This window comes from Candoia aspera, chromosome 11, assembly GCF_035149785.1.
Source record: "Candoia aspera isolate rCanAsp1 chromosome 11, rCanAsp1.hap2, whole genome shotgun sequence".
Lineage (NCBI taxonomy): Eukaryota > Metazoa > Chordata > Lepidosauria > Squamata > Boidae > Candoia > Candoia aspera.
Genome location: NC_086163.1, coordinates 3,834,780 through 3,859,288, shown reverse-complemented (window position 1 = coordinate 3,859,288; position 24,509 = coordinate 3,834,780). Strand labels below are relative to the sequence as shown.

The 24,509-nt window shown below is 46.3% G+C and overlaps 2 protein-coding genes across 2 annotated transcripts; one reads left to right on the top strand and one right to left on the bottom strand.

The window, feature by feature from the left end:
* Nucleotides 1-139: 139 nt before the first annotated feature.
* Nucleotides 140-10,270, top strand: CIAPIN1 (cytokine induced apoptosis inhibitor 1). The gene is made up of 9 exons (XM_063312871.1): nucleotides 140-267; nucleotides 1,953-2,128; nucleotides 3,554-3,706; nucleotides 5,164-5,240; nucleotides 5,631-5,796; nucleotides 7,088-7,161; nucleotides 7,619-7,734; nucleotides 8,406-8,475; nucleotides 9,647-10,270. The coding sequence occupies exons 2-9, from the start codon at nucleotides 1,972-1,974 to the stop codon at nucleotides 9,755-9,757; spliced, it is 924 nt and encodes a 307-aa protein (XP_063168941.1). The 5' UTR covers nucleotides 140-267; nucleotides 1,953-1,971; the 3' UTR covers nucleotides 9,758-10,270.
* Nucleotides 10,271-16,526: 6,256 nt separating this feature from the next.
* TMEM170A (transmembrane protein 170A) lies at nucleotides 16,527-24,489 on the bottom strand. The gene is made up of 3 exons (XM_063313183.1): nucleotides 24,041-24,489; nucleotides 20,935-21,105; nucleotides 16,527-19,777 (listed from the first exon to the last, which is right to left on the bottom strand). Exons 1-3 carry the CDS (start codon nucleotides 24,165-24,167, stop codon nucleotides 19,647-19,649), a joined length of 429 nt encoding a protein of 142 aa, XP_063169253.1. The 5' UTR covers nucleotides 24,168-24,489; the 3' UTR covers nucleotides 16,527-19,646.
* Between the last annotated feature and the right edge of the window lie 20 nt (nucleotides 24,490-24,509).

The following is a 24,509-nucleotide window of genomic DNA, read 5'->3' as shown; positions in this document are numbered from 1 at the left end:
AGGAGGAGGAAAAGGGGGAGCGAGCGAGGCGCCACGTGACGCGGCGCCTCGCGGCTTCCCCCGCGAGCGGCCTCCAGCCAATCATAGAGCCCGCTCCGTCTTTCTGAACTCCAGGGCCCACCAGTGCCCTCGCCGCCATCTTTGAAGCGGGTCGGGGGGCGGGAGCCGCTTTCCCAGCCCGCCCCCGCCGCCATCTTTGAAAAGGGCAGGCCCAGCCGAGGAGCGGAGAAGAACGGCTGCCGGGTCGGGAAGCGTGAGCGGAGACCGGTAGGCGAGGGCGTTGCGCCGAGGGGTCTCGTCCTTCTCGCCTTTTTCGTGGGAGCTCGAGGCACTGTCCGAGACCCCCCTACAACAACCCTGCGAGGTAGGCCGGGCTGCTCTCGCCCTCAGGGAAGGTTAGGACGACCGCGCCGGCCCTCCTAACCCTCGACCGGCCTAGTTTTGCTTAGGATTTCCAACGTGTTCTTAACATTGGCCTGTCTGTGGACCCTTTTCTCACAAGCGCGCGCGAGGGCCTTCCCCCCGTCTCCTCCCCCTGTGACATTAAACCCATCGGATATCAGCATAGAATATTTTTCGTGAAAGAACCCTGTACTTTTTTAACACATAAAAAAAATGAGACGAGTGACATCGTTTAAAATTTTTGCAAATATCTTCAGTATCTGGCAAATAATTTTGATTTCGCGCACCCCTGAGAGGGACTTGGGGGACCCCCGGGGGTCCTCGGACCACACTTGAAGAAACGCTGTGCTACCCTATTCCTTCTGGATCGGGGATCCTCAACCTTGGCAACTCTAAGCTGTGCGGACTTCAACTCCCAGAATTCCCCAGCCAGCTCTGAGCTGGCTGGGGAATTCTGGGAGTTGAAGTCCGCACAGCTTAGAGTTGCCAAGGTTGAGGAACCCTGTTCTAGATGACTCTTGCTAGAGAATCTAAAGATGGCGTTGGTTAGGCTATCTCTAGATTTACTTTGAATGTTAAAAAGCGGGCAACGTGCTTTTCCCGTTCCTTTTCGATTGCACTTCCTATCGTTCCTTACCACTGGCCAGGGAGCTCCGATTTCAGATCAATACCTGAATAATGCAATGTTTTAAAGCAATGCTTCTCGACCTTGCTCTGCTGGCTGGGGAATTCTGGGAGTTGAAGTCCACCCATCTTAAAGTCGCCATGGTTGAGAAACACTGGATTAGGGTTTATATACATATTTGCAAAACAGCCATGAATCTTCTCCGTCCTCCACCCCTCACCCCCTCTTTTCAGTAATAACTTCTGGTAGATATCCTTGTTGTCTTCCTCTTGCAATTACTGTCAACATTGGTAATCACTCTGTCCCCTTAAAACGCTCATTTACATATAAAATGGGCTTGCTGTATTAAACAGCACAGCTTTATAGGCCGTAAGAATATTTAAGGATACTTATTGTGGGTGACTATAGCCAGAGGTAGAAAGGGAACAAAGGATCTTGGAATAAACTTTAGTTTAAAAGAGGAGCAAAATGGAAATTTGTGGCTGGGTTATGCTACCTTGCCTTTAGCAAAATAACTGGTGGGAATGGAAGACCCTTCCCCCAGTCTGTTGATGTGCACACACGATAGTAGACTTCCTATTACTCATTTTTTTTATTGGCTGTTCAAAAACATATTTGTCATGCCTAGCTTTAAGGCTTTAAAAAGTTCTTATCTACAGTTTAAGGGAGGTGGAGTCCTTTTAGAGATATGTTTTCAATGTGTGTAGCCAAGATAAGCATAACAAAATATTTCATCCTGTGTTTTCTAGCCCTTGCTATAATGGAAAAGTATGGAGATCTTCAACATGGTGCCCTCTAAATTTAAGCTGTCTTTAGGATGCAGTTCACAGTTAGAGCACCTCAAAAAGACTGTGTTAATTTGAACCTATATTTTCTACATTTTGTGTCCTTTTCGTTTGGGGGAACATTGTCCGCTTTCTTTCAGATCTTGAATTAATTCCGACATGGCAGAGCATGGGATCACTATTGGTCAACAAGTGGCTGTTGTTTGTGATAGCTACTCCTCTCCCGAGGCACTCCAGAAATTTGTCCAGGATGTTCAAGCAGTTGTTGGAGGTGAAGGTCACATTTCTGTAGAAAACATCAACCAGCTGCTTTACTGTGAGTGTTCAGAAGTACTCATTATCGTGGTAAATATATTTGAGTTAAACATAAAATGTTCCATTTATAATGGAGAATTCTTCATTATGGTTAACACATTAGATAGTTTGTGATAAGTCTTTGTCAGGCTCAGCCCAAGAATGGCAAAGAATCAATCCTGTCAAACTCCAGTTCTTTATTTGCTCACACCATATAAACAGAACCTTGCCAGGCTAAAGCTACTCTACCTTTCCCTTTAGGCTGAGAGGGAAATAACCTGGAAAGGCTCTAGGGCGGGTTTGCTCTGAATCTCTTCGTCTTCCCACGTTCCAGCTCTGGACTGTGTTGTCTCTTGTCCTGCCCCCCTCCTTGGAATGTGCTCCCTCCTTCCTGAGAACCAGCTGCGTTTTATTGTAGTCCATCACATCACCTCCCCCTTCACAGACTCATTCCATCACAGTCTTAGGCTCTATGCAGGATGATACAGTCTCATGTTAAAAATACAATAAGTCCTCAGTTAATGACTGCCCTGTTTAGTGACCATTTGAAGTTACAGCGGTGCTGAATGAGAAGACTTATGACAGGTCCTTAAACTTATGACCGTCAAAGTATCCCCTCAGTCACATGATTGAGATTCAGGCACCTAGTAAACATAGCTAAGGAATCCAACTCAGATAAGCTGCATCCAACTGATGGGTTCAAGTTCAGCTGAAGACTTGAGGATCTCATCCAGAAAGGCCAGTGTCAAGGCAGGCAAAGCGTATTCTCAGAAAGCGGATCATAACTTGGAGCTGCCACAACAATATTGTTGACGTATCATTAACAACCTGAAAAAATGCCCCTTGTAACTCTGATAGAGCAAGGGGTGGAAGGCTGATTGAGGAGTTTGCGTTATACACACACACACACACACACATATATGGTCTTGTGTGTATCACAGCAGTTGCATCAAATAAAGCACAAGCAGGATTTGTGGCTATGCGTGAAAATAGACCCATCCGTGCACACAAGCGCACTGTCCCTGTGCCTTACTGTAATCAATCTTCCTGCTTTGCACGGCTGTTTGTGCATGCGTGCAAGCCAGTGGCTGGCACCGAACAGGGCAGCCTTCTTGGTGGCACTCATGGCCCTCGGTTGGGAGAGTACCCAAAGGGAGCCTGCATGTTTCATCAGTCAGCTTGTACAAGCTGGAAATCATCTCCACAACAGTTTTCCAGCATTGCTACTCAGAAGCGTTTTCCCAAAGCCATTCCAGCTCCGCGAACGGCTATTCACTGCATGCAGCTCATCGATGACTAGAGCAGTGTTTTGACTGGGGAATTCTGGGAGTTGAGGTCCACACATCTTAAAGTCGCCAAGCTAACAAAACATTGGACTAGCATGCATACGTGTGAAACGACACTATGCAAAGGGCACACCTATATACTTACTGTTTTATTTTTCCAGCATCCCACAAAGAGTCCAGCTTTGACGTGGTTCTGTCAGGGCTGGTACCCGGCAGCCTAACGCAGCACAGCGCAGAAGTTCTTGCTGAAATAGCGCGGATTGTCAAGCCTGGAGGTCGTGTCCTTTTAAAAGAAGCGGTGACCACCGAAACAGGTTTGCCTCTGGCCCCTCTCTTACCTTCGGCCATTAATTGGGGCTTTATTAGGCTGAGCAACCCTCACTTTTCCACTTATGGATAATAAAAGGCCAGTGCAGGGTTGGTTCATTTAAACACACTTGTCTTAAAAACATGGGAGTATCCGGGGGAGCCCTTTGGGGAGATGTGTACTCTAAAAGGCGCAGTCTTTCTCGAGTCAAGGCCAACTCAACATCCATGTAACACGTATCCAAGTTACATGGATACATCCATGGAGTTTTCTCAGCAGTAGCCTACAAGTGGGTCGCCACTGCTGCTTCCAAGGGGTTTTTTTGGTTTTCCAGTTCAGCCTCTGTAGCCCTGAGATTTGCTGGAAGATCTCCCATCCAAGTAACAGCCAGGTCTGACCCTGCTTAGTTTCTGGGCCTAGACAGAATTACCCTGATGCTGAGTCACCCGCTGAGAGCGTGTGCCCCAGGCTGTACCAGTTTGAAGAGGGGCAATGTTTGACTTAACCAGTCACAAGCCCTCGTGCTGGACAGGGAGGAACAGCTTTTGAAATAGGACCTCAGCCAGCTCTGGTTGGAACTTGTCCATCGTAATCCCATCCCTTGCATTTTCTCCTGGCGCGCTCGTTCTGACTACATGGCCCAAAAGCCCTGGCCCCACTGATTCCACCTCTCGCATTCAGTTCCCCCTTCCCCTGTTTCCCAAGATTTGCACTGCGGTACTGTTGCTATTTTTTTCTTCTTCTTCTTCTGTTTTAAAAAGGAAAGTGGCCCAGGAACATTTAGATTCAGATACAGTGAAAAGCCAAGCAGTCACATTTAAACCCAGAAGACAGAAAGCGAGCAGACTAAGATACAACATATTGTAACGGTATATTAACACACATCTAAACATTAGCATACACGGGCTCCGCAGTGCTGGTGTCACAAACGAAAGTGCTTTCTCTTGTGGGTCCACCAGTAAAATTGCATGTGTGTCGGGAATGAGCAAGAAACTAATGCCAGTTTTGACCATAGAGGTGGGACTAGAGGTGATATCACTTCAAGCTATTTAGCATTTCAATACTAAAACCTGCACTTTCATTTGAGACAAGAAAGTAATGCAGCTTATGTAAGATTTCTGAGGACTGGGAAGAATCCTTGAGGCTCCTCCATGTTCCCTCTAATTTCCTGGCACAACTTTCAGTCTTTTTCCTGTGAAACCTGGTGAGGGAAACAAGATACTTAAATTAAAGCCATGTCATAATTGACTGAATAAATCAGTCCGCCTATAAGAATAAAGTTCAACTACAGGAACTTCGGTAGCTGGCTGAAAATTGTGAATGTACATAAGAGGAGCCTGATCCCACTGCATTCCTTTATTAAATCAATCTACAGCAATATCTGGAGAAATCTCAAAGGTTTTTTTTCCCTACTCATATTTTCACTCTTAATTTCGGATGTTTGCTGCCTGTTGTATTTCCCAGGTAACAACGACAAACTCAAGACAGTAAGCAAACTGCGAACAATTGTGATGCTCTCTGGATTGGTTGAGGTAAAAGAGGTAAGCATGTTGCGTTTTCAGGAGATTGTTTCAGAAGGTTCTGTATTTTAAAGAGGCTTTTATGCTGCCGTTCCAAAATACAGCTTCACAAAGCTGGTCACTAGAACTTGTATAGATAAGCTATGCAATACAGCAACCTTATAATGCCAACTCATCCTTTGAAGGAAATAAGCAATACCTTTGAGAAGCAAAACATTGGGTTTACATAGAGAATAAGCAGAAATGCCTCCGAAAAATCTTCCTCTGGGTTTAGGTAATGAGCTCTCTAATAGAGGAAAGTGTTATTTTGTTTGTAATTAGCCATCATTGATAATAATTACCATTTTGTGCAGGTCTTCCCTGCCAGGATGGATTAACCGGTAAAGCAACTTTTTTCCCCTTGCATTCCAGCTGCAGAAGGAGGCTTTAACCTCGGAGCAGATTGAGACTATCCAGAAGCATCTAGATCTGCAATGCAATGAAATTCTTGCGGTTCAGCTAGAAGGCAAGAAGCCCAATTTTGAGATTGGATCTTCAAGTCAGCTCAAGCTTTCCATTGTCAAGAAATCGACCACTGGTAAGGAAGAGAGAGATGGAGATTTTGGCCTCCCAGATGCTGCCCCTGGGTTCACTAAGTACCTCAGTAGAAATCATTCTGAGTATGGGTAGCTAATGATTAAATTTATATCCCGCCGTTATTTTGTCCAATTCAGGGTGTATATAATGCTCCCGCCTCCTATTTTCTCCACAACAATCCTGTGAGGTGGTTTGGACTAAAAGAATTGACTAGCCCAAAGTCACCCAGCTGGTTTCACGCCTAAGGGAGGCCTAGAACTCACTGTCTCCCAGTGCAGCGCCTTCACCACCACACCAAACTGGTTCTCAAAAGCATGGTCCTTTGGCTGTTGGTTAACTAGTCCTGTCTTGGTTATAGACCTCATTTGAGCCTTTTCAGAGGAAAAGAATTATACTGATCAGACTTCCCATGGTTTGTTTTGGTCCCTTCTGAAGAGGGCCGTTAAAGGATAGCCTGGGAGTCATCTGCTTAGCCACTGAAACAGTCTTGCCTTTTCAGACATGTAGGGAATAGAGTCCTTGAGATCCTGTGCCACTCTTCCATATTTTCAGATGTCAGTGGAAAAATAATACAGATAGTCCTCGCTTAACAACCATTCGTTTAGTAATGGTCCAGACTTACAACAGTGCTGAAAAAACTGACTTACGACCAGTCCTCACACTTAGAACTGTCACAGCATCCCTGCCATCATGTGATCACAATTTGGGCACTTGGCAACTGGTTTGCATTTATGACCATTGCAGCATCCTGTGTGAACCTGATTGGCATTTTCAACCTTCCCAGCCAGCTTCTGGCAAATAAAATCAATGACTCGCTTAACAACCACTGCAAAAAAGGTTGTAAAATCAGGTCAGATTCGCTTAATGACTGCATCACTTAGCAACCAACATTCCAGTCCCAATTGCGATCATTAAGTGAGGACTACTTGTAGTATGTAAACTGGTAGGTTCCTTGGTAAGGAGGATAATTAGGAAAACAGTCATTCTTAATTATGTGACAGCCTAATTTTATCATGGCATTCCGTCAGATAGAAATGCAGGGGGTCATAGGCACCTGGGGACAGGGTAACGTGTTTCTGGTCCAATGCCACATTGTTCTACCTGGAGCAAAAGGAAAGCATTGTAACTCTTTGTTTTAATGGATTATTAAAGAAGACGTGGTCTTCAAAATCCTAGCTCTGAGGTATCAAAAGCCTCCCGAATGGATTCATATCATAGGACCAGGAAGACATTTTCAGGCTTATCCCATCATCTTTATAACTGTGCTCTCTACGGTCAATCAGTTGTTTCAGAAAAAACGAGGGTGGATCCCACTGCTGCAAGACTCTGGACTCTTTCTGCCAACGACATGGATGACGAGGACGTGGTAGGTGCCGAAGGGTCCCTCCGGTGGCTGCCAGACTGCGGCAGTGAAATGTGAAGATTTGTAACGGTTCTGTTTCTGCATCTCACATTTTCCCTGAGCCATCTGCTGAGCCAGAAAAAAAGGGGCAAAGTAAGGTTCCTCAGGCAGTGAAAAGCTGCTCAGCCCTGCTTCAAGCAAGCTGAATTTTAAAAATATTTTATATCTCAGTATTTTCTCCCCAGAAATCTGGATTTTGTACAGTTCCCATGCTTTGATTGCTACAGTAGCAATGCTCTGTTTTATTCCCACTATACCCCTCTTAACAAAGTTTCCAAAGCCGTTCAACAACTCTACACCTTTAGAAACACACTTTCCTAAATGGTGGGAGGAGAGCTTTAATGTGACTACAGGAATCTTTGTTTCCTGTGGATCAAGGACTGTTTGGGATTTGTTTTCTGTGGGTCCTTGTTGTCTTCAGGATCTCCTGGATTCAGATGAGCTTCTGGATCCTGAGGATTTGAAAAAGCCAGATCCAGCATCCCTCAAAGCACCATCTTGTAAGGAATCTGGAAAGAGGAAAGCCTGTAAGAATTGGTGAGTGATGAAATAACTGAAAACATTGTAGCCCAGAGACAGAATCCATTTGAGACCACAAACCTGGTGGCTTGTTCCCAGCAATAGGTGGAGTAGCATCTTTAAGGTCTTAATAAAGATTTGGCAACTAACATATGTAACTCAGTATATTATCTTTACAGACTTCATTACTGGGATCAAATGTGCCAGAAACATACATACACACCTGAAGGATGATAATAAAAATGCTGCAGAGAAAATACAGCTAGACTGTAATCCTATGAAAACCTTCTAAATCAATGTTTCTCAAACTTGGCGATTTTAAGATGCATGGACTTCAACTCCCAGAAATCCCTAGCCAGGATGGCTGACTAGGGAATTCTGGGAGTTGAAGTCCACACCTCTTCGAGTTGCCAAGTTTGAGAAACACTGTTCTAAATGATCATTCTTAAGATGGGGTTGAACACATTTATTTTGGTTAAATGAGCTGGAGTTATTTAAATATTGACAACACTGAAAATGACAATTCTTGTTCTCCCCTTCTGAGAACAAACGAGCAGACGAAATGCTAGGAAGGAAGGAAAGACGGACATGCACGGATGCTTCCTTTGTCAAAGAGGATTTGCAAGGACAAAGCGATCCTCAGTGTGCGTCTGTGTTCGTTAAACTTACAGGGTCTCTTTCCTCTGCAGCACCTGCGGCCTTGCTGAAGAACTAGAGCAGGAGAAGAAAAGCGCACAGCCAAAATCTGCTTGTGGCAACGTAAAAACTTTTTTTTTCCCACTCTTGATCCAGACATTGTTTGGTCTAACAGCAATTAGAATTTAATGCCGGCTACACGTCCTACAGTGCCAACTTATAGAATAAGGATTTTTATTATAAAAAAAATAGGCCATTGATAGCTTTGTTGTTTTTATATATATATATTAAGGAAGAGATACAGAGGAAATGCTATTTTAGAGGAGGCTATTTATTTTCTCACAGGAGGAAATGCCTGTCCCATTAGAATGCCTGCTTCCAGTTTAATTCTTTTCTTTCTTTTACAGAAATGCTGGCTTTGTTTCATGCGCAGGTTTAATTGGCAACATTCCAAGCAATTGGCTAGATTTTTTTAAAGTGATAATTCTTTTCATGTGAGGAATCACCAGCCAACATCCACTTTCGTCACCTACATACGTGTGTATGTTCTGGCATGCATATTGTAGCATGTTGGATTTTGGATCTTGGCGCTGTAACACGATGTAGCTCCAGGAGGGCAGCTTCGGGATGACCGACTTCCCTGTGTGGAGAGGCATCTGGAGGCATTGATCACCTGATACAGCAGCTGTGTCCCTCCCGTTCCTGATCTAGCTGGACTATTCATTTATTTATCAAATTTAATATAAGTTCCCACTCCAGTGGGCTCTGGGTGGCTTACACAGTATAATACTAAATTAAAACAATTAAAAACAAACAGAATGAAACAAGATAGCCTGGACTACAAACAACCTGAAACAAAGCATGACAGCTGCCCCCCCCCCCACATTAATCCTAGGCCTGGGATCAAACCCAAGTTTTAAGAGCTTTTCAGAACCCCAGGAGAGAGGGCCCCATCTGTATCTCTGTGGGGAGGCCATTCCAGAGGGTGGGGGCTGTGACAGAGAAGGCCCCCTTCCTCGCTCCCACAAGATAACATCCCTTAATAGAAGGGACTGGGAGCGCACTCACTGTGCCCAAACGTAACGGGGTGCTAATGATGGAATAAGCACAACATAAGCAGCCCTTTGGTTTTTCAGTGCTACGTCTGGCTCCCAAACCGAACTGAGCCTCTGGTGCCGGTTTGGCCCCTTTTGTTCCCAAAAGTCGCCCGGAAGGCAAGCCGCTGCTTGTTTGGAAAACAGCGAGACCCATGGTGGTTCAGCCTTCTTAAGATGTCACCTTCTTTCCTCTCTAGTGCTACCTGGGGGATGCCTTCCGCTGTGCCAGCTGCCCTTACCGAGGCATGCCAGCCTTCAAGCCTGGCGAGAGAATCCTCCTGAGCGAAAACAACCTTCAGGACTCCTGAAAAAGGAGCTGCAGCCAACAGCAGGGCAGTTTCTCAAATAAAGAGGAAAGGAAGTCTGGACTTGGGGGTGGGTTAGGAAAGAAACAGGTGGACCAATGTGAGATATTAAAAGGAGAGACTCGTGTTCCAGACTCCCTTCTGTGCTGGGATCACTTTCGGGACTTACCACTTTCTGGAACCTTGCCTGCCATTCTTTTGAAGGGTGTATGTGGGTTTGCATCTAGATTCTGGCCATTATCATATGCCCTGTAGACGAAAAGATCTTGCTAGTAAACAGCATCAGCCCTGGAGCTACCTGGAATTTAAAAGTGCTACCTTGTCTTATTGAGCCGACACATGGAGAACCTTTTCATGTACTTCGCTGGCAGGATGTGGCACTGCAGAACCCCAAACAATGCAGGTCAGGGGTGGGCGGTGTTGGTTTATAGTCAAAGTTGCATAGTCTGTCTTCATTCTCAGTTTCGTGCCAATGACAGGATGCGAGGATTCAAAATTAAACTTGTGAAACTCTTACATGGCTTTTGTTTTACTTGAGTGCCCAAAGGTCTTGATCATCATTTTCCTGAGGATTCTTACGCAGACTTCACTATTCCAGTAGCATCTTTTTTTCTTTTAAGAAAGTTTGAGAGTCCAGAATGCTGTGGTAAAAGTACTGTCTCAGAAGTGAGTGTAGTGAAAGGTGGTTTGATCTGAAACTGCTTCACTGCTTTTCTAGAAAAGGCTTCCTCTATCTAGAGTTTGATGTCTGTTGGCTGGGGGTTACAGAGCAGAAGAACAGCAAGTTGGTTGGTTGGTTGGTTGGTTGGTTATGGCCAACAGATTGGAATGAGTCAGTCTACATACCAAAGAACAGAGATTTAACAGAGATCCCTCAGATCTCTGTTAACAGAGGGTGCAAATTACTACCGAGCATCCTTCATTTCACATGCTAGCAAAATAATGCTTGGATTACAGCCCCAGATGCCAGATACTCAAACTGGCTTTTGAAAAGGCCAGGAAACAAGGGATTACTTCTGATGCATGCTGAATAACTGAGAAAGCCAACGAATACCAAAAAGACGTCAATATGGGCTTCATTGATTACAGAAAGGCCTTCTATTTTGTTGACCATGACAAGTGTGGAAGATCCTTAGAAAAATGGGAATCCCAGAACATTGTCCTCACGCAAAACCTATCCATGGGTCAGGAAGCCACATTCCAGGTGGAACAGGGTGAAAGACTGCCTCCAGGGCATGCAGAGAGTGAGGCAAGTATTCCCCATTTGCAAAATCTACCATCAAATCCATACTGTATTCTCACCTCACAGGTCTGTACACTGTGATTTGCTAAGGTGAAGTTAGGCCAAAAGAGGCTATCCAATTCTTGTCTATCTTGAATGGTAAGTGGCTGAGGATGGACCCCAAAAGATGGGCTACAGACTTTGAAGCCTACTGCTGTGACTTTAGATGCACCAATTTGGAGTTCTGCTTACTCTTTCAGCAGCCCTTTTTACTTCCTAGTATTTCTCAATTTCCAATATTTTGCGCCTGACTGACCTGAGTCTGTCCAGACTTTCTTTGGCAGTTTAAACTGCACAAGTGTAGCTTTTTAAAAAGTAGGGCAGTTGTGAGCTTTGTTGTTCACAAAATGCCTATGAGGGTGCATGCAACTAGCCAAAATTCCACATTTTGCAGAAGACAGGCTTGTGAGAGAAAATAATTTGCCCAAGAACAGAGTATAAGGCAGAAAAACAAAGCCTCCCAAACCACTGTGAGCCATGGAAACAATACATCTGTGTCTCAAAGGCCAGGCAAAAGCTTACAGCAGTGTTTTCCAACCTTGGCAACTTTAAGATGTGTGGACTTCAACTCCCAGAATTCTCCAGCCAGCATGTTTATAAGCAAGTTAAACCTTTGTTCTCTGCCATGTATCTTGACACTAGTTCAGCTTCTTTCCTGTTTCAGGGTGGTGAAAGGTTGGTCTGTGGCTGTCAAACATGTTTATTCTCCACAGGTGTCTATGAAACTCCAAAGCCACCTTGGAAATGAAGGTATTATTTGAAACTGACGTTTTGTTTTGTAGAATGCCAGCATCTCATATAATGTGAGGATCGAAACGGAGAACAGCAAAATGCGTTGCTGTACAGCTCCCTCCTGGCTCCGACTGACAGAATCATGTAATGAGACCGGGTCAAGCAGTTCAGGTCCTGTGACTAAAAATAAGTTCTTTCTATAAAGGGTATTCTCTATCAAATTTTTTTTTTTTTTTTTTAAAGTACTCTTACACCAATTCCTCAGGTTTCTTCTCTGTGATAAGAGATGTTTATAATCTGGTAGAGAAGGTGTCGGGTGAGTTCTACATAAACTGGGATTTAAATGGCTAAACGGTTTGTATAAACACATCTGGCAAGCACAAGACTGGAGAATGTTGCTCTTAAGATACCATATTAAACTTGGTGTTATAAAATCCTTATGTCAAGATCTTCCAAGGGCTGCCTTGAAATAACTTTCATAAGAGAACTTAAATGTTGTCTGGTGTAGAGTTGGACCAACAGGCTGGTTAAACTCACTTAGCCATCTTCCGGCGCCCCTTTCCTTATGCCAAGGATGGCATCCTGAGGCCTCGATGGACTTCCCAACCAAGAGCCTGCATGCCAGCTTTGTCTACCCTGGTGCCCTTGAGACGTATTACTGAGTTGGGATTTTGTATCTGTCCCAGCTGGTGGTAGCATCTGCTTTATCTTGGCTTGGTCGAGATGGACTAGTATTCGGTTGGGAAATCCCAGGTTTGTAGGCTAGGTTGGGAAGCTGAAAAGTCATATCAGATAATGGCAAACCACGTTTGTATGTGCTCTGTGCAAAATTACTTCGGAATCCGCAAGCTTTGGCTCATCCTGGGGACAGCTATCAAACTGGGGATGGTTCCATTTGTTAGGAACAAGCCCCCTGAAGGCCACCTCCTCCCACACAAAGGCTTTAACCCCTTTCATGAAAGGCTGGATATCAAAGATGTGATTAGGAGATAAGGCAGAGGGTGATGGTTGGTTGAATCTTTGCTTTGGAACTTGCAGGGGCCTTTTTCATTCGGTACAGACTAACCTTTTGAAACTGTGAAGACAGACCATGTGCCTTCTGAAGTGGTTTGATCTGTGCTGTGTATTCCAATAAACAGCAGCTTTAAGTTTTGTTACTGGAGTTTCAGAAGTCCTTAAGTGCAACTTTTCCCACTGTTTTGGTTATGAAGTTATTTTCAGTTAGCTTTCCAAGAGAAGCTGGATATATTAATGATAACCAATTAATGTGCTCCTTTTTCTCATGGTCCGTTTCTACACAGCGCACGTTGCTCAGCCCAAAAATGCAAGTATGAAAATGTTTTTGATCATCTGCAGAGCTGCTTTACCATTAGTTAATCGTGGGTTGGCCTCTACACCATTAAGAGGGGAGAGATCTCCACCACAGTGGTAAAACTTCGAGACCTGATCTTTGATGCCCCTTTTTTCTAAAGTGTTCTCGCATTGCAGTGCAAGTTGATGTCTTGAAATACTGTTTTTTAATGTTGCTGGTCCCTTGGAAAGCTCAGTGCTTTGTATATTTATAGATAACATAACTCTTCCAGCTGCATAAAATGCATTATTAATAAACAGCATGTTAACACATGGTTACAAAGAGCAGATCTGAACAGCAACCAATTAATAGACTAAATAATGCAGGTTTCACTCTTTAATCATGAATTACTGACTTGTCACCTCTCTTTTCCTCTTAATTTCTTTCTTTAAATCTTTTTTCTATACTTCTAAGTATCTCTGAGATTAAAAGTTTAATATAATCTTAAGTGCAACATGGTTAACAACGTATAAGAAACACCAAGGTGTTGGAATTCTTTGTTTTTTTCCCTATATGCCTGACTGGGAAAAGACTAGGTTGTTTTAGAGTAGCACAGAGATGCTACATTTGCCCCAAAGCATCCCTTGGGATCAGATCCAAAACATTTCGCACCCCTAATAAACATGGTAGCAGAACTCCTGTAAACTTTTAAATCTTTTTCTTGGAAAAGGGGGAGTTTCTGTTGAAGGACCCAGTTTCTTTGACAAGGCAGTTGGTGGCATTTCAAATATGGCAGGTTGAGAGCCTGTGCCACGGACTTCCTAAGAACAGCATGGAAGAAGACACCCAGTGCTGGATGTTTGTGTCGGGTTTGGCCACTTACTCTGTACGTAGCTTTTCCCACTTGGCAGAGAGATACCCATGCAGCTAACGTGATACCGGTTTGGACTGTTGCATAGTTGGTTATTTCTTTTCTATTAGAATAGAATAGCATTTTTATTATTATGGTCCCTCACCAGAATTACAAACGAAGACACAAAAATAAAAATAAAGTCAAAGTCAGATAAAATAGTGCAATTGGTGGTGGGTTCATCAGCAGCCTAATTTTACAGGTAGTATAACAAAATTTAGCTGCATTCAAGGAGACTGAATCATACTGGTCTGATAACAACTGTCCATAAGAATTTCCTGGGTGTTCCAGGTAAGGAGTTGTAGGGCGGGTCTGCTAAACTTAGTGCTCTTTGGAATTTGGAAAAAGTTATGTAGGGTAAGCATCACGCTGGTTTGTAAAAGGGGGCTTGACTGCTCAGAAAGCATTCGTAGGTAGAGCGGACTGGTCCTTCCTACTATCTTGCACTTTACAGTTCAAGAAAAAGAAATATATAGAAATCATGGAAAACGTGCTTGGTGCTGGGCCGAGTGTCCTGCAGGAGATGGTCAAAAAAATTCAAGATGGCTGCCACACACGATCAAAGCTCCACCTGGTTTTTTGTGTGCGTCATTTCTGAAACTCACCCAGCATTTCACATGAGTCCAGTTTCATGACCCTGATATTTATAATTTATAGATAGGACAAAGAAACAACCAAATGCAAAAATATTATTAGTCTTGTTTAGAGAGGCACATTCCTGCAGATCTCTTAATGACGACTACGGCAGAGTATGATGTTTATCTTCAAGGCATCTTTTTTTTTTTCTTTTCTCTTACATTCATGCCGTTTGGAAGACCAAGCAACACCAAGATGGGGACTCTCCAGAAACAGCCCAGGCTGTAAATAGCATTAGTTTTAAAAAAGAGTGGGATGGATGAGTATTCCAGGTTGTATTCCGTGATCATTTTTGCAATGATAGAAAAACTAGGGATTCATATGAATAATGCAACCTGTGAGGAAATAATGCCATATTGGCATATTTCACTGACATAATTTCACTGACATTACAAAATTAAGTCAGGTTAATGACCTAGATCCCTAGTCACCAGGCCTGGCTTAGAATCCTGGTTTGTAGCTCAGAACTACAATTCCCTAGGATTTGCTAGGGATTAAAAATGGCAGCTAACCCCTTTTACAGTCTAAATAACCCCAAGCCTATATTAACACAATGAGTAAAGGAGGCACTAATTGTTTAGAATTAATTCATTTTTTAATATATCACACTCACTCTATTTGCCAGCACAGAGCAACCCCTGCCAGATGTCTGGAGCAGGACAAAACACTCACCTATCCTTGGAAAAAATTCCTTCCCAACCGCCAAATTGGCAATCAGGGTCACCCGGGACATGCCGGCAAAGGCCATCAGCAAAGAGGGCACCACGTGTGGGAGAAGGTCCTGAACTTTAACCAAACCTATGTTGGCAGCCCTCAAGTGATCTTGGCTGAACTCCAAGTTAAACTGAAAAAATATCCCCAAAGGCAGATGACTTTGGAAATATTGCCAAGGAAACCGGAGTTATCAGGAGTTGAGCTTGGCTTTAAAAATATGCAACTGTTTTTCCAAGCATTCATTAAGTACTGCTCAGACATTTATCTGTTTATCTTCTAATTGTATCTTCCTAAACCACCAGTTGTGTTAGTGTTGGTACAAGCGCTGGCCAAAACTGTAGTTGCTTACTGTGGCCAACTAAGTCAACTTTCACTGAAAAATCTGCAGGCATTTTCCCCTTTACAAAGCATTTTTCTTCACTTACAAAAAAACCTTCTTTCAAAGACTGATGTGCTTATTTGTTCTGTTCATCTGTAAAGCATCACCAGATTCTTCGCTACATCAAAATAATGGTACCCTAATAAATTCTGTAGTGTATACCTCCCCTTGCCTTTATTATAGTCCAAGACGAAGACTTTTTTTTTTTAAGTCCTTATGAAGAAGCCAGGAATCCAGGCAGAAATAAAGGCCAATCTGAATCAGAGCACCATATTTCAAAACAAAGAGTTCAGTGGATTTGGTGGGACTAGAGGTTAGGATTGAAGAGAAAAATGGTATGATCCCATGGACTGAGAAAAACTTGGGAACTTCTCAGCTTCTTCACTGAGTGAAAACATGGAATAATAGGAACATCACAGCTGCAAGAGCATTAAATACCTGCACATAAAAATTTGAAAGTGGGGTTCCAATAGAACTCAGGGCAGGTGATCTCTTATTGGGGACGAACACTTCAAGACGGGCCATTTCCCCCCATAAAATTCTGGACTGTCATTTCCAAGTTGTTCTTTCCTCCAAATTAAGTGACAGGAGGTGTTTGGCAATCAGCGGAGGAGGTTCATTGGCAGCTTTCTGGGAGCAACTTACTACACCGAGAACCAACTGCAAATTGCCTTTTAGTGGGACTCACTAGCAATATCTGAACAGCCCTTGCAGGTGCACACCTGCGGCTGAACATGAAAAGCCATCTTGGGGAGAGCGGCGTTCCTCCAAATCAATCCCTACCCCGAATCCACCAACAGCCCAAAGTTAGGAAATACAAACCACTCCTTGTTCACAAGACTTAGCCGGGATTTTATTAGCTAAAGTATCAGTGCTAGAATCAGAAATGTCAGTAGAAAAATAAAAACCAGTATCGGGAGATTTATTCTCCCTCCGTACAAAGATTGGTTTGCATACACTGCAGCGGTCAGCAGCCTGCAAATGGTGACGGGCACTTGCCGACAAGAAGACAGGCTCACCGTTGCAGTTTTCAAAGGAAATGGCCGCAGAGAAGAGAGTCCATCAACACCCTCCTTTAAACCCAGTTTGTGGGAGCTCCTAAGGAACCACCCCACCACTGCATTAATGGGCATGGCCCTCCTCCAGCTTCCGCTGTAATTCAAGGTGTTTAGGTCTGCAAGTACCAATATTTGGTAGAGGCAGCAACAGAACAGAACCTCCAGTCCTGTTATTACATTTGGGTGAGAAAAAGTGGGGTTTCGCTCTTGTCAACTTTCACCAAGCTCCCTGCTGCTGGGTAATGATGAGATTACGGATCTCATCCTTCCTGACTTGGCTGATCCTTAGCCAAAAGGCCGTGTCTTTCATGCTCACTAAAGCTAGGATTCCAGCTGCAAACCACCAAATGAGTTCAGGCGTCAGAGTCTCCGATCAAAGGTTCACAGAACCCCTTATCCGAGTATCTCCCATCCTTCTCTCATTGGTGTGAACAGACTTTGTGTCGCCAGATCGGAGTGCGAACGGAGTTGTTATGGCTAGGGGCTTATTGCCTCGGCCACCCCAAGGCCATGCAAGCAGGAGACATCAGAGGAGCCACCTGGCATGGGAAGGGGGGTGGCGTGCTTTAGTGGGTAAAGGGGTAAGAGGGCAATTTAGAGGACGTAGTTTTAAATGTAGGTTTGAGCGGGAATTGGGCATTTGCAGCTTTCTTCTTGTACTGGTCATTTCGCTTCATTAAAACAGTAGAAAGAGCCTGGTCTCCCGACTGTCATTGAATGAGTGCTTGAATGTGCCAGTGCTTACATCAGGAGGCAGAGGAAGGAGGACATTTTTACCTCCTCAAGCTTCCATCTCGAGGAGGAAGTTAGAAAGGCCTGGAGAAACTAAAGTAAAAGTATAACGTAAGAGAGCAATGATTAGATTTGCCAACGCAAGGGAGGTAACAATTGAATTAGAGCTATCACATTCAACCGGCTCATAGGCATGGAAAGCTACAGTTCAGGGGGCTGAATGATCATGATGTTTTTGAGAATCTGGCCAGTTAATCATGATTAATACATTAAAAACGAGAGCAGTCACACATTTTAAGCCTTTGCCGTTTAAAACATTTTGATGGGCGACCTTTTGAGAGCCATGAGTTGCACTTAAAAGAGGGGAGGGGGCACAGTGAGTGGGAATATGGCGGAACAGGAAGAGCCACATCACCTGTGAGCAGAGGCAAGTTTCCCTGGGAAGGGAGGTGTTTTTCAACTGTTCAGCCTATTTTAAGAATCACACTACATTTTTGGCATGTGTCCTGTCTTAAAAGTGGTAAAAAGCACACCCCTAATTTTTGACAGCTGCAGTTGGGAGAATGCTTCGCAGTGACAAAAATGGGGGGGGGGCACCTGCAGGTGGCCCACCTGTGATGCAGAGCATTTATTCTTTAAAAGTGGGTCAATTGAGCTCAGAGGGAAACAGGTTTCAGAACCTACCCAAATAATCATTGTTTAAAAACACCCAGGAAGCTTCACAAGGATTGGGGTGGGGGGTGCAGAGCCATGAACTTTCATGGAGAGAAAAGATGGTGTCAAATTTCTGATAAGCGAGGGGGTCTAGACAAGCATTTCCCATCTGTGCTCTGAGACCAAACAGCCTAACACCACGTGCCCTCCCTCCCTCTCAGCCAATGAATCCTGTCATGAAATACACTGGGATCTGCCTTCACAAGGCAGATTGGTGATCTCCTGGGATCCCTGGCAGCAACGCATGGCTGCCCAGAGAAAGGGCATGATGGGTTGCAAGATTGGTCCCAGGAGGAAGGGCAACCTTGCCCAGGCACTTGTTGGCTCCCCCAAGCAGTCTGAGCTTCTGCCTGCAGGAAGCCGATGGCTCCTCACAAGCACATCCAAAAATGCAGCCCATCTCTTCCTTTCTTCAAATCCACCCAGCAAGAAATGATGACGCCCTTCGTGCACAATTCGAAATGCTTCTCTGGGCATCCACGGGATGTAAATTAAAAGAGGGCACCCTGGATTTCAGAAATGCATTTCCTGGACTTGCCTCCCCTTCTTTGTCCCCTGCGGTGGCCACTGGCCAGCAGAGCTACGTTTCAAACTCATCCTGCACACTTGAGGTAGCAACAGAGAATTTTCTTCCTTTGTTTGAGCACTAACAGAGGCAGAATGCTTCCCATCGGAGTGGGCAGGCTGATGGGGCTACATTCCCATTCCTTTCTAGGAGAAGCTTCAAGACCGTCGCAGCGAAGCTCTCCAGCCGGAACCCCATCCAGAAGCAAAGCTGCCTCAGTGCAACCACCGCAGGGTGGATTCAAGTAACGCAGAACCGCCTCCCCACCCCATGTGTTCTCTGGAGTCAAGCCCCCATCATGCCCCCAACCTAAAACCAGATATGCGCACTTAAAAAGAAAATAGAAACGCGCAGGTTGGCACTTCAGGTTACAAAAGTATCACACATTATAAACACAGAATTGGTTTCCGTTTCAGCCCCGGAGCCCGAACATTCATTCACCAGCAGTGCTGAGCGTGAACGTTGCCACGGGGCGTGGCCTCTGCCTTCCTCTGTCGGCCACCCCTATTCTCAGCCCAAGGAGAATCCCTCCAGCTGTATCACAAGGCAGACAACGTGCAGCTTGAAAGCAGCCAGGTTTGCGCCGGGATGACGATGTGCAGAAGGACCCATAGCTTTCTCGACCACCTTTGGCTGTCTGACTTTGGAAGAGAGAGGGGCTTCAGGGGAACCAGTTGCCTCAATCCGGAGCAAAGTTCCTCCTGAACAAGTCTTCGTGAAAAAACTGAAGCCACAGCTAAGCGGGGCTGCTGCGAAGCTTTTTTTCTCTCGGAGGGTCCTGCCCAGGACTACTCCATGGTCACGCTCACGCTTTTGAATCTCCTATGCCATGATTCCCAGGCAATGGTCCTCCGGTGGCCTTCCAGGGCTGAGGAGGGGCTAAAGAGTAGCCAAGATCCGTAAGGAAGAAATCACCACCACGCAGAAGGTCTGTCCCACTCCCAAAGTCAGGGCCTCAAAGGGGATCATCTTCTTCCCAGCAGCTCGGTAGACCCCCGCAATGGCAGCACCTGCGTAGGGAGAGGAGGAAAGAACACCTTCTCAGGGCTGCCACATTCCTTTGTTGGGTTTCTCACTGTTACCAGATAGAACGGGGGGTAAGGAGACTTTTGAAGGGATCACAAATAATGGGTGGGACCAGTCAGGTGGGATGGCTACCCATTTGCTTCCTCGTTCTGGCCCTGGCCTCCTGTTTCTCTTCCTGAGACTCCCTTTTTCTCTCTTTTTTTTGGTTTTTCAATTCAGCAAACGGGGCAAATTACTCTTGACCAAGATCTAACTGTCTGCTTGCTGGGAGCGTTTGAAATGAGCTGAGTTGTCTGCTTGATGGCCAATATATAAAAATAAAGGCCAGGATTCAATAACATGGCAGGGAACTGTTTGTCAAAAATACAAAACCCTCTCACTAGAACAGACCAGGAACCCACCCAGATCAGCTTTTTAAATTCTGTTCTTTTTCCAAGACCCTTTCGCCGGCTCTTTATCCTCACAACTGCCTTGCGAGGCAGATTGGTTTAAGAGAAAGAGGCTTAAAGTTCTTGGTGACTGCGACTGAGGCATGAAGCCCAGTCTTGTGAGACTGCTGTCGGTCAAAGGGACCAGCAGAAAACGGGAGCAGAGTATCTGCCACGAAAACAGCCTTTCAGAGCAGATTCCAGCCCAGGAAGATGCCTGCCTTGCCTATCATTTCTCTGCTGTTAATGCCCCTTCTTTCACAGAAAGGCAAACAGAAAGGATTTCCCTGGGCCTTGGGGTCAGGACGAGCAGAGCTCTCCATCTGAGGATGGATAGGATTTTTCAGTCTGAAAAATAATTCAGCCATTTTATTGCCTTGGTAGGTTTTAATGGTATGTGGATTTTTGTTTTATTTCTTGATTTTCCCCCCTTTTTTTGCACTCAGAGTCACATTGTCCGAGTTGGGCAGCCATATAAAAGCTTTCAATAAACACGCATATGTTCAGGGACCCCAACGCTTGTAGCCGCCTGCCCCTTCCAACCACGAACAAGCAATCCCACTTCCCCAGTCTGCCTTCAGCTGCTGGGGCACATCTGTGGTCTCAGCACATCTGGAAGGCTTCAGGTTTAGTGTCGTTGGACCTGTACGTCCGACCTTGCCTCTACTGGGGCCCAGAACTCCACCCAACGACTTCGCCCAAAATCAACCTACTTGTTAGGGTCCCAGCAGCTAACGGCCCGACTAGGCCCATCAGGAAGATGCCCACTGGCATGAACCTGCCATATCTGTGCCTCCGGAGGGTGAAGAGAGCCAGCAGCCCTGCAGGGATGTGGAAGAAGAGAGACGACACCAGTACCCACAGGAAGACACCATACCACATCTCTGCAGTGGGAGAGGAGGGAAGAAGAGCTCAGGAGGACAGCCTGTCAATGGCTTCCACCAACAACCCTGCAGAGGTCGTCCTCCCCGTAGCCAAGACCAAGCCGTTTCTCCAAATTGGCAACACCGTTAGTACAGAACAGCAGCCTTTCCGGACTGGAGCCCTCCGACGGTTTCAAGCTGGCAGCTTCCAGGACAGCTGGGAATTCCAGAAGGTGGAGGTACCAGGGAGAGGAGGTGTGCCCCGGAGGACACTCCACAGCAATCAGATTTAGATGCAGTCCTCCAGCTGTCATATGGAAAGAGAATCTCTTCCCCTTTCACGTGGTAACACCTGTAGTGACCAGCCCTGCCCTCCCTTTTAAAATTACAGGTCGGGGGGGGGGGGTAGAATTCTTTCCCTATGGATAGCCTTCCCCCACACACCGCAGTCCCCCAAAATGCTTCTTAATCCCAGGACCAAAACAATAGTTGGTGCCAAAGTCTTTTCCTCACTGGAGTTGGCACAAGAGCAAAGGAGAGATCGTACGAATTCCACCTTGTGGAAGCTAACAGAGTTACTCCAACTACGCAGTGGACGTCTACAATCACTGTCTTAAAAAAGACTAAACCACTTTATTTCTTATTCGCGAAATGAATAAGGAATCACCTTAACTCTACAATGCAGTTCATCCTTATAGCTACCTTTATTGTTAAGGAAGGAAACACTAGTTGGCAAACATATACTATGAGGCTAAGATGTGATTTAATAGTGTGTGGCTCACTGCGCAACTAACAGCAGCAGCCACAATTTCATTTCCTGTAAGGGTACCTGGAAGTAAGTAATGCTTCCTAGGGTCATATTCTTAGGAAAATGCGTGGAGAATTGTGCTTTTATTAAGAGCTGTGACCTAGTCCTGGAAAACCTGAGCTTGAATGCAAGGACAACACTCGAAGCAAGCAATAAATACACAGAAATGGAAGTGCTGGTGCTGCAAGGCACTTCACCACTTCTCTAATTCCTACGTTGCAGGACTATTATAAAATGGAGTATTATCACTCCCTTTTGTCAGAATTCTTTTACATTAAGGGATCTGCAATATTTACCAGAGCTGGGAAACACACATAAATAACCTTTTTGCAGATGCTAAGATGGATCTTAATGCACTGGGGTCTAGTTTCTCCCCAAATCAGAGTTACAATTTTACGAATTATATAGTAAGAGGAAGCAGCTGCTGTTAAATGCGGTAAAATAATGCAAGTAATACATAGGCCACTTAGGATGCTTCTGTATCAGCTGCAAGTGTACACCCAAACTGTTGTTTTTCTAAGGACAAAAGGCTGACTCGAAAGTGTGCAGAGTATAACTTTATTCATTCCAAGCTGTGAAGGACCTTCAGCACTTTATTTGTGGCGGAAGCAACCTGATCAAAAGATACAGACATGGTTCCCCATCACCTCCTCCTCCTCCACCTGAGGGTCTGGATCATGCTCCTTCATCTTCTTTCTTTAGGGAGCCATTTTGGTGTACAGATAGTCCTCAGTTAACGACAGTAACCGGGACCAGAATTCCTGCTGCTAAGCAATGCGGTTGTAAAGCGCGACACGTGTGACTGCACCTTTTAGAGATGGCAATCCCAGCATTCCCCTTTGCTAAGCGAGGATTGTGGGTCATTAAGCAAAGACCTCCTGATAGCTTCCTGCCAGCTTCCCACAAGCAAAGTCACCGGGGAAGCTGGCAGGACGTTGTGAGTCCTGGGTGGCTCGCAAGCAGGCCAACGGGCAGCATGAGTGCAGGGCCAGGGGTGGCTGCTGCCAGGGGCAGGGGGTGCGCAAGCTTCAGGAAGGCCGTGTGCGACTTCAGGAGTGTTGTGCGGCCAGCAGCTGTCTCACGAAGGGCCAGGCCAGGTGCACTCAGCAGTGGGAGGAAGGAGATGGTGAAGGTCAGCTGGGGGCTGCAGGAGCCATGGAGTGCAAAGTGGCTAAAAGCGCAGATATTGGGGGGGGGGGGGAGAGATAGGCGGAAGGAAGTTGATGCGCACCCTGCAGTTGTAAATTTGGGCAGGTTGCCGAGCACCAGCATTTTGATCATGTGACCACGAGGGCACTGCCATTGTAACTTCAAATAATCACCAAATGAACGGTCATTAAGCGAGGACTACCTGTAGTGGTCAAGACAGTGTTTTTCAAACTTGGCAATTTTAAGATCATGGATTTCAACTTCCAGAATTCCCTAGCTGGCTGGGAGTTGGTCCACACAACTTAAACTTGGCTGGGGAATTCTGGGAGTCGAAGTCCACACATCTGAAAGTTGCCAAGGTAGGGAAACACCGGTTAAGGTGGTGGTGAGTTCTAGTCCTGCCTTGGGCATGAAGGCTGGCTGGGTGCCCTTGGGCCAGTCCCTCTCTCTCAGCCCAACCCACCGCACAGGGTTGTTGTTCTGGGGAAAAGAGGAGGTGAGGCTGTTGGGTGGGTTGGCCACCCTGAGATAGATAAGATAGATATAAAACAATAAAAATGTGGGATAACATCTAACACTAGTAGTGATGATGATGATTTCACCACGAGCTTATTCCGTTATGCAAGCGGGCGGTTTGCAGGCCACGACGCCTGAACGGCCACGCCGTGGAAGCAGCCCCGCAAGCCGGACGCTGGCTCCAGGGCTGTGCCTGCCGGAGGGCCGCCCGGGGACTCCGACGCCCACGGTCCCCCGCGGCTGGGAGCGGGCAGGTTCATCCCGCCCATCGGCCGCTCGCCCGGCAGGAGCGGGCCCGGCGACGGCCTCGGCCTTCCCCGCTCAGCTGCCACCGAAGGGAGGGCTGCAGAGCTCCGGGCTTCAGCTCCCATGAGCCCCCAGCGGCCCGGCCCACGGCAGGGGACTGTGGGGCCGTAGTCCCAAAGCCCTCGAGGCCTCCCGTCCCCGCTCCCGCTCCTCCCCCGAGGCGGCCCCGGCTGCTACCTGAGAACTGGCAGAGCGCGGTGGGGCAGGCGGTGGCGTTGCCCGCGCGCGGGATCAAGCGGAGGCTCAGGATCTGCTGCAGGAGGCCACCCGAGTCGGGCGACGACGCGCCGCCGCCTTCCGCCATCCCGCCGCCTCAGCCGCGGCATCCCGCCGCCGGCGCCACAGAGGAGCGGCCCAGAGCGGTGCCAGGCCTATTTCCGGTACGGCCGCTCCCCCGCCAGTTCTTCGTCGAGCTCGGCTGTGACCGCTCTAGGATCGCACAGCTCTGTGGTTACATTCGTTCCTTTGTTAGGGCGCTGGGAAACTACACCTCCCAGAGGCCCATCCCCGCTGATGGCGAGGGATGCTGGGAGCTGTAATTCACCGACGTCTGGAAGGTCACCCGCAATACATTCGTTAACCCGCAAAGGGCTGCGAGGCTCTCGTAGCCTTCCCCATCTGGGCCGCTTCCAGCGCCGCTCGACCT

What these genes read in the sequence shown, in the direction of transcription:
- CIAPIN1 (XM_063312871.1), top strand. Translation starts at nt 1,972, where the DNA reads ATGGCAGAGCATGGGATCACTATTGGTCAACAAGTGGCTGTTGTTTGT. An exon ending in TGTCAAGAAATCGACCACTG is followed by an intron (nt 5,797 to 7,087) that starts GTAAGGAAGAGA and finishes CAGTTGTTTCAG; the next exon opens with AAAAAACGAGGGTGGATCCC. An exon ending in CAAAATCTGCTTGTGGCAAC is followed by an intron (nt 8,476 to 9,646) that starts GTAAAAACTTTT and finishes TTTCCTCTCTAG; the next exon opens with TGCTACCTGGGGGATGCCTT.
- TMEM170A (XM_063313183.1), bottom strand. Translation starts at nt 24,167, where the DNA reads ATGGCGGAAGGCGGCGGCGCGTCGTCGCCCGACTCGGGTGGCCTCCTG. An exon ending in CGCGCTCTGCCAGTTCTCAG is followed by an intron (nt 21,106 to 24,040) that starts GTAGCAGCCGGG and finishes CTCCCACTGCAG; the next exon opens with AGATGTGGTATGGTGTCTTC. An exon ending in AGCTGCTGGGACCCTAACAA is followed by an intron (nt 19,778 to 20,934) that starts GTAGGTTGATTT and finishes CTCCCTACGCAG; the next exon opens with GTGCTGCCATTGCGGGGGTC.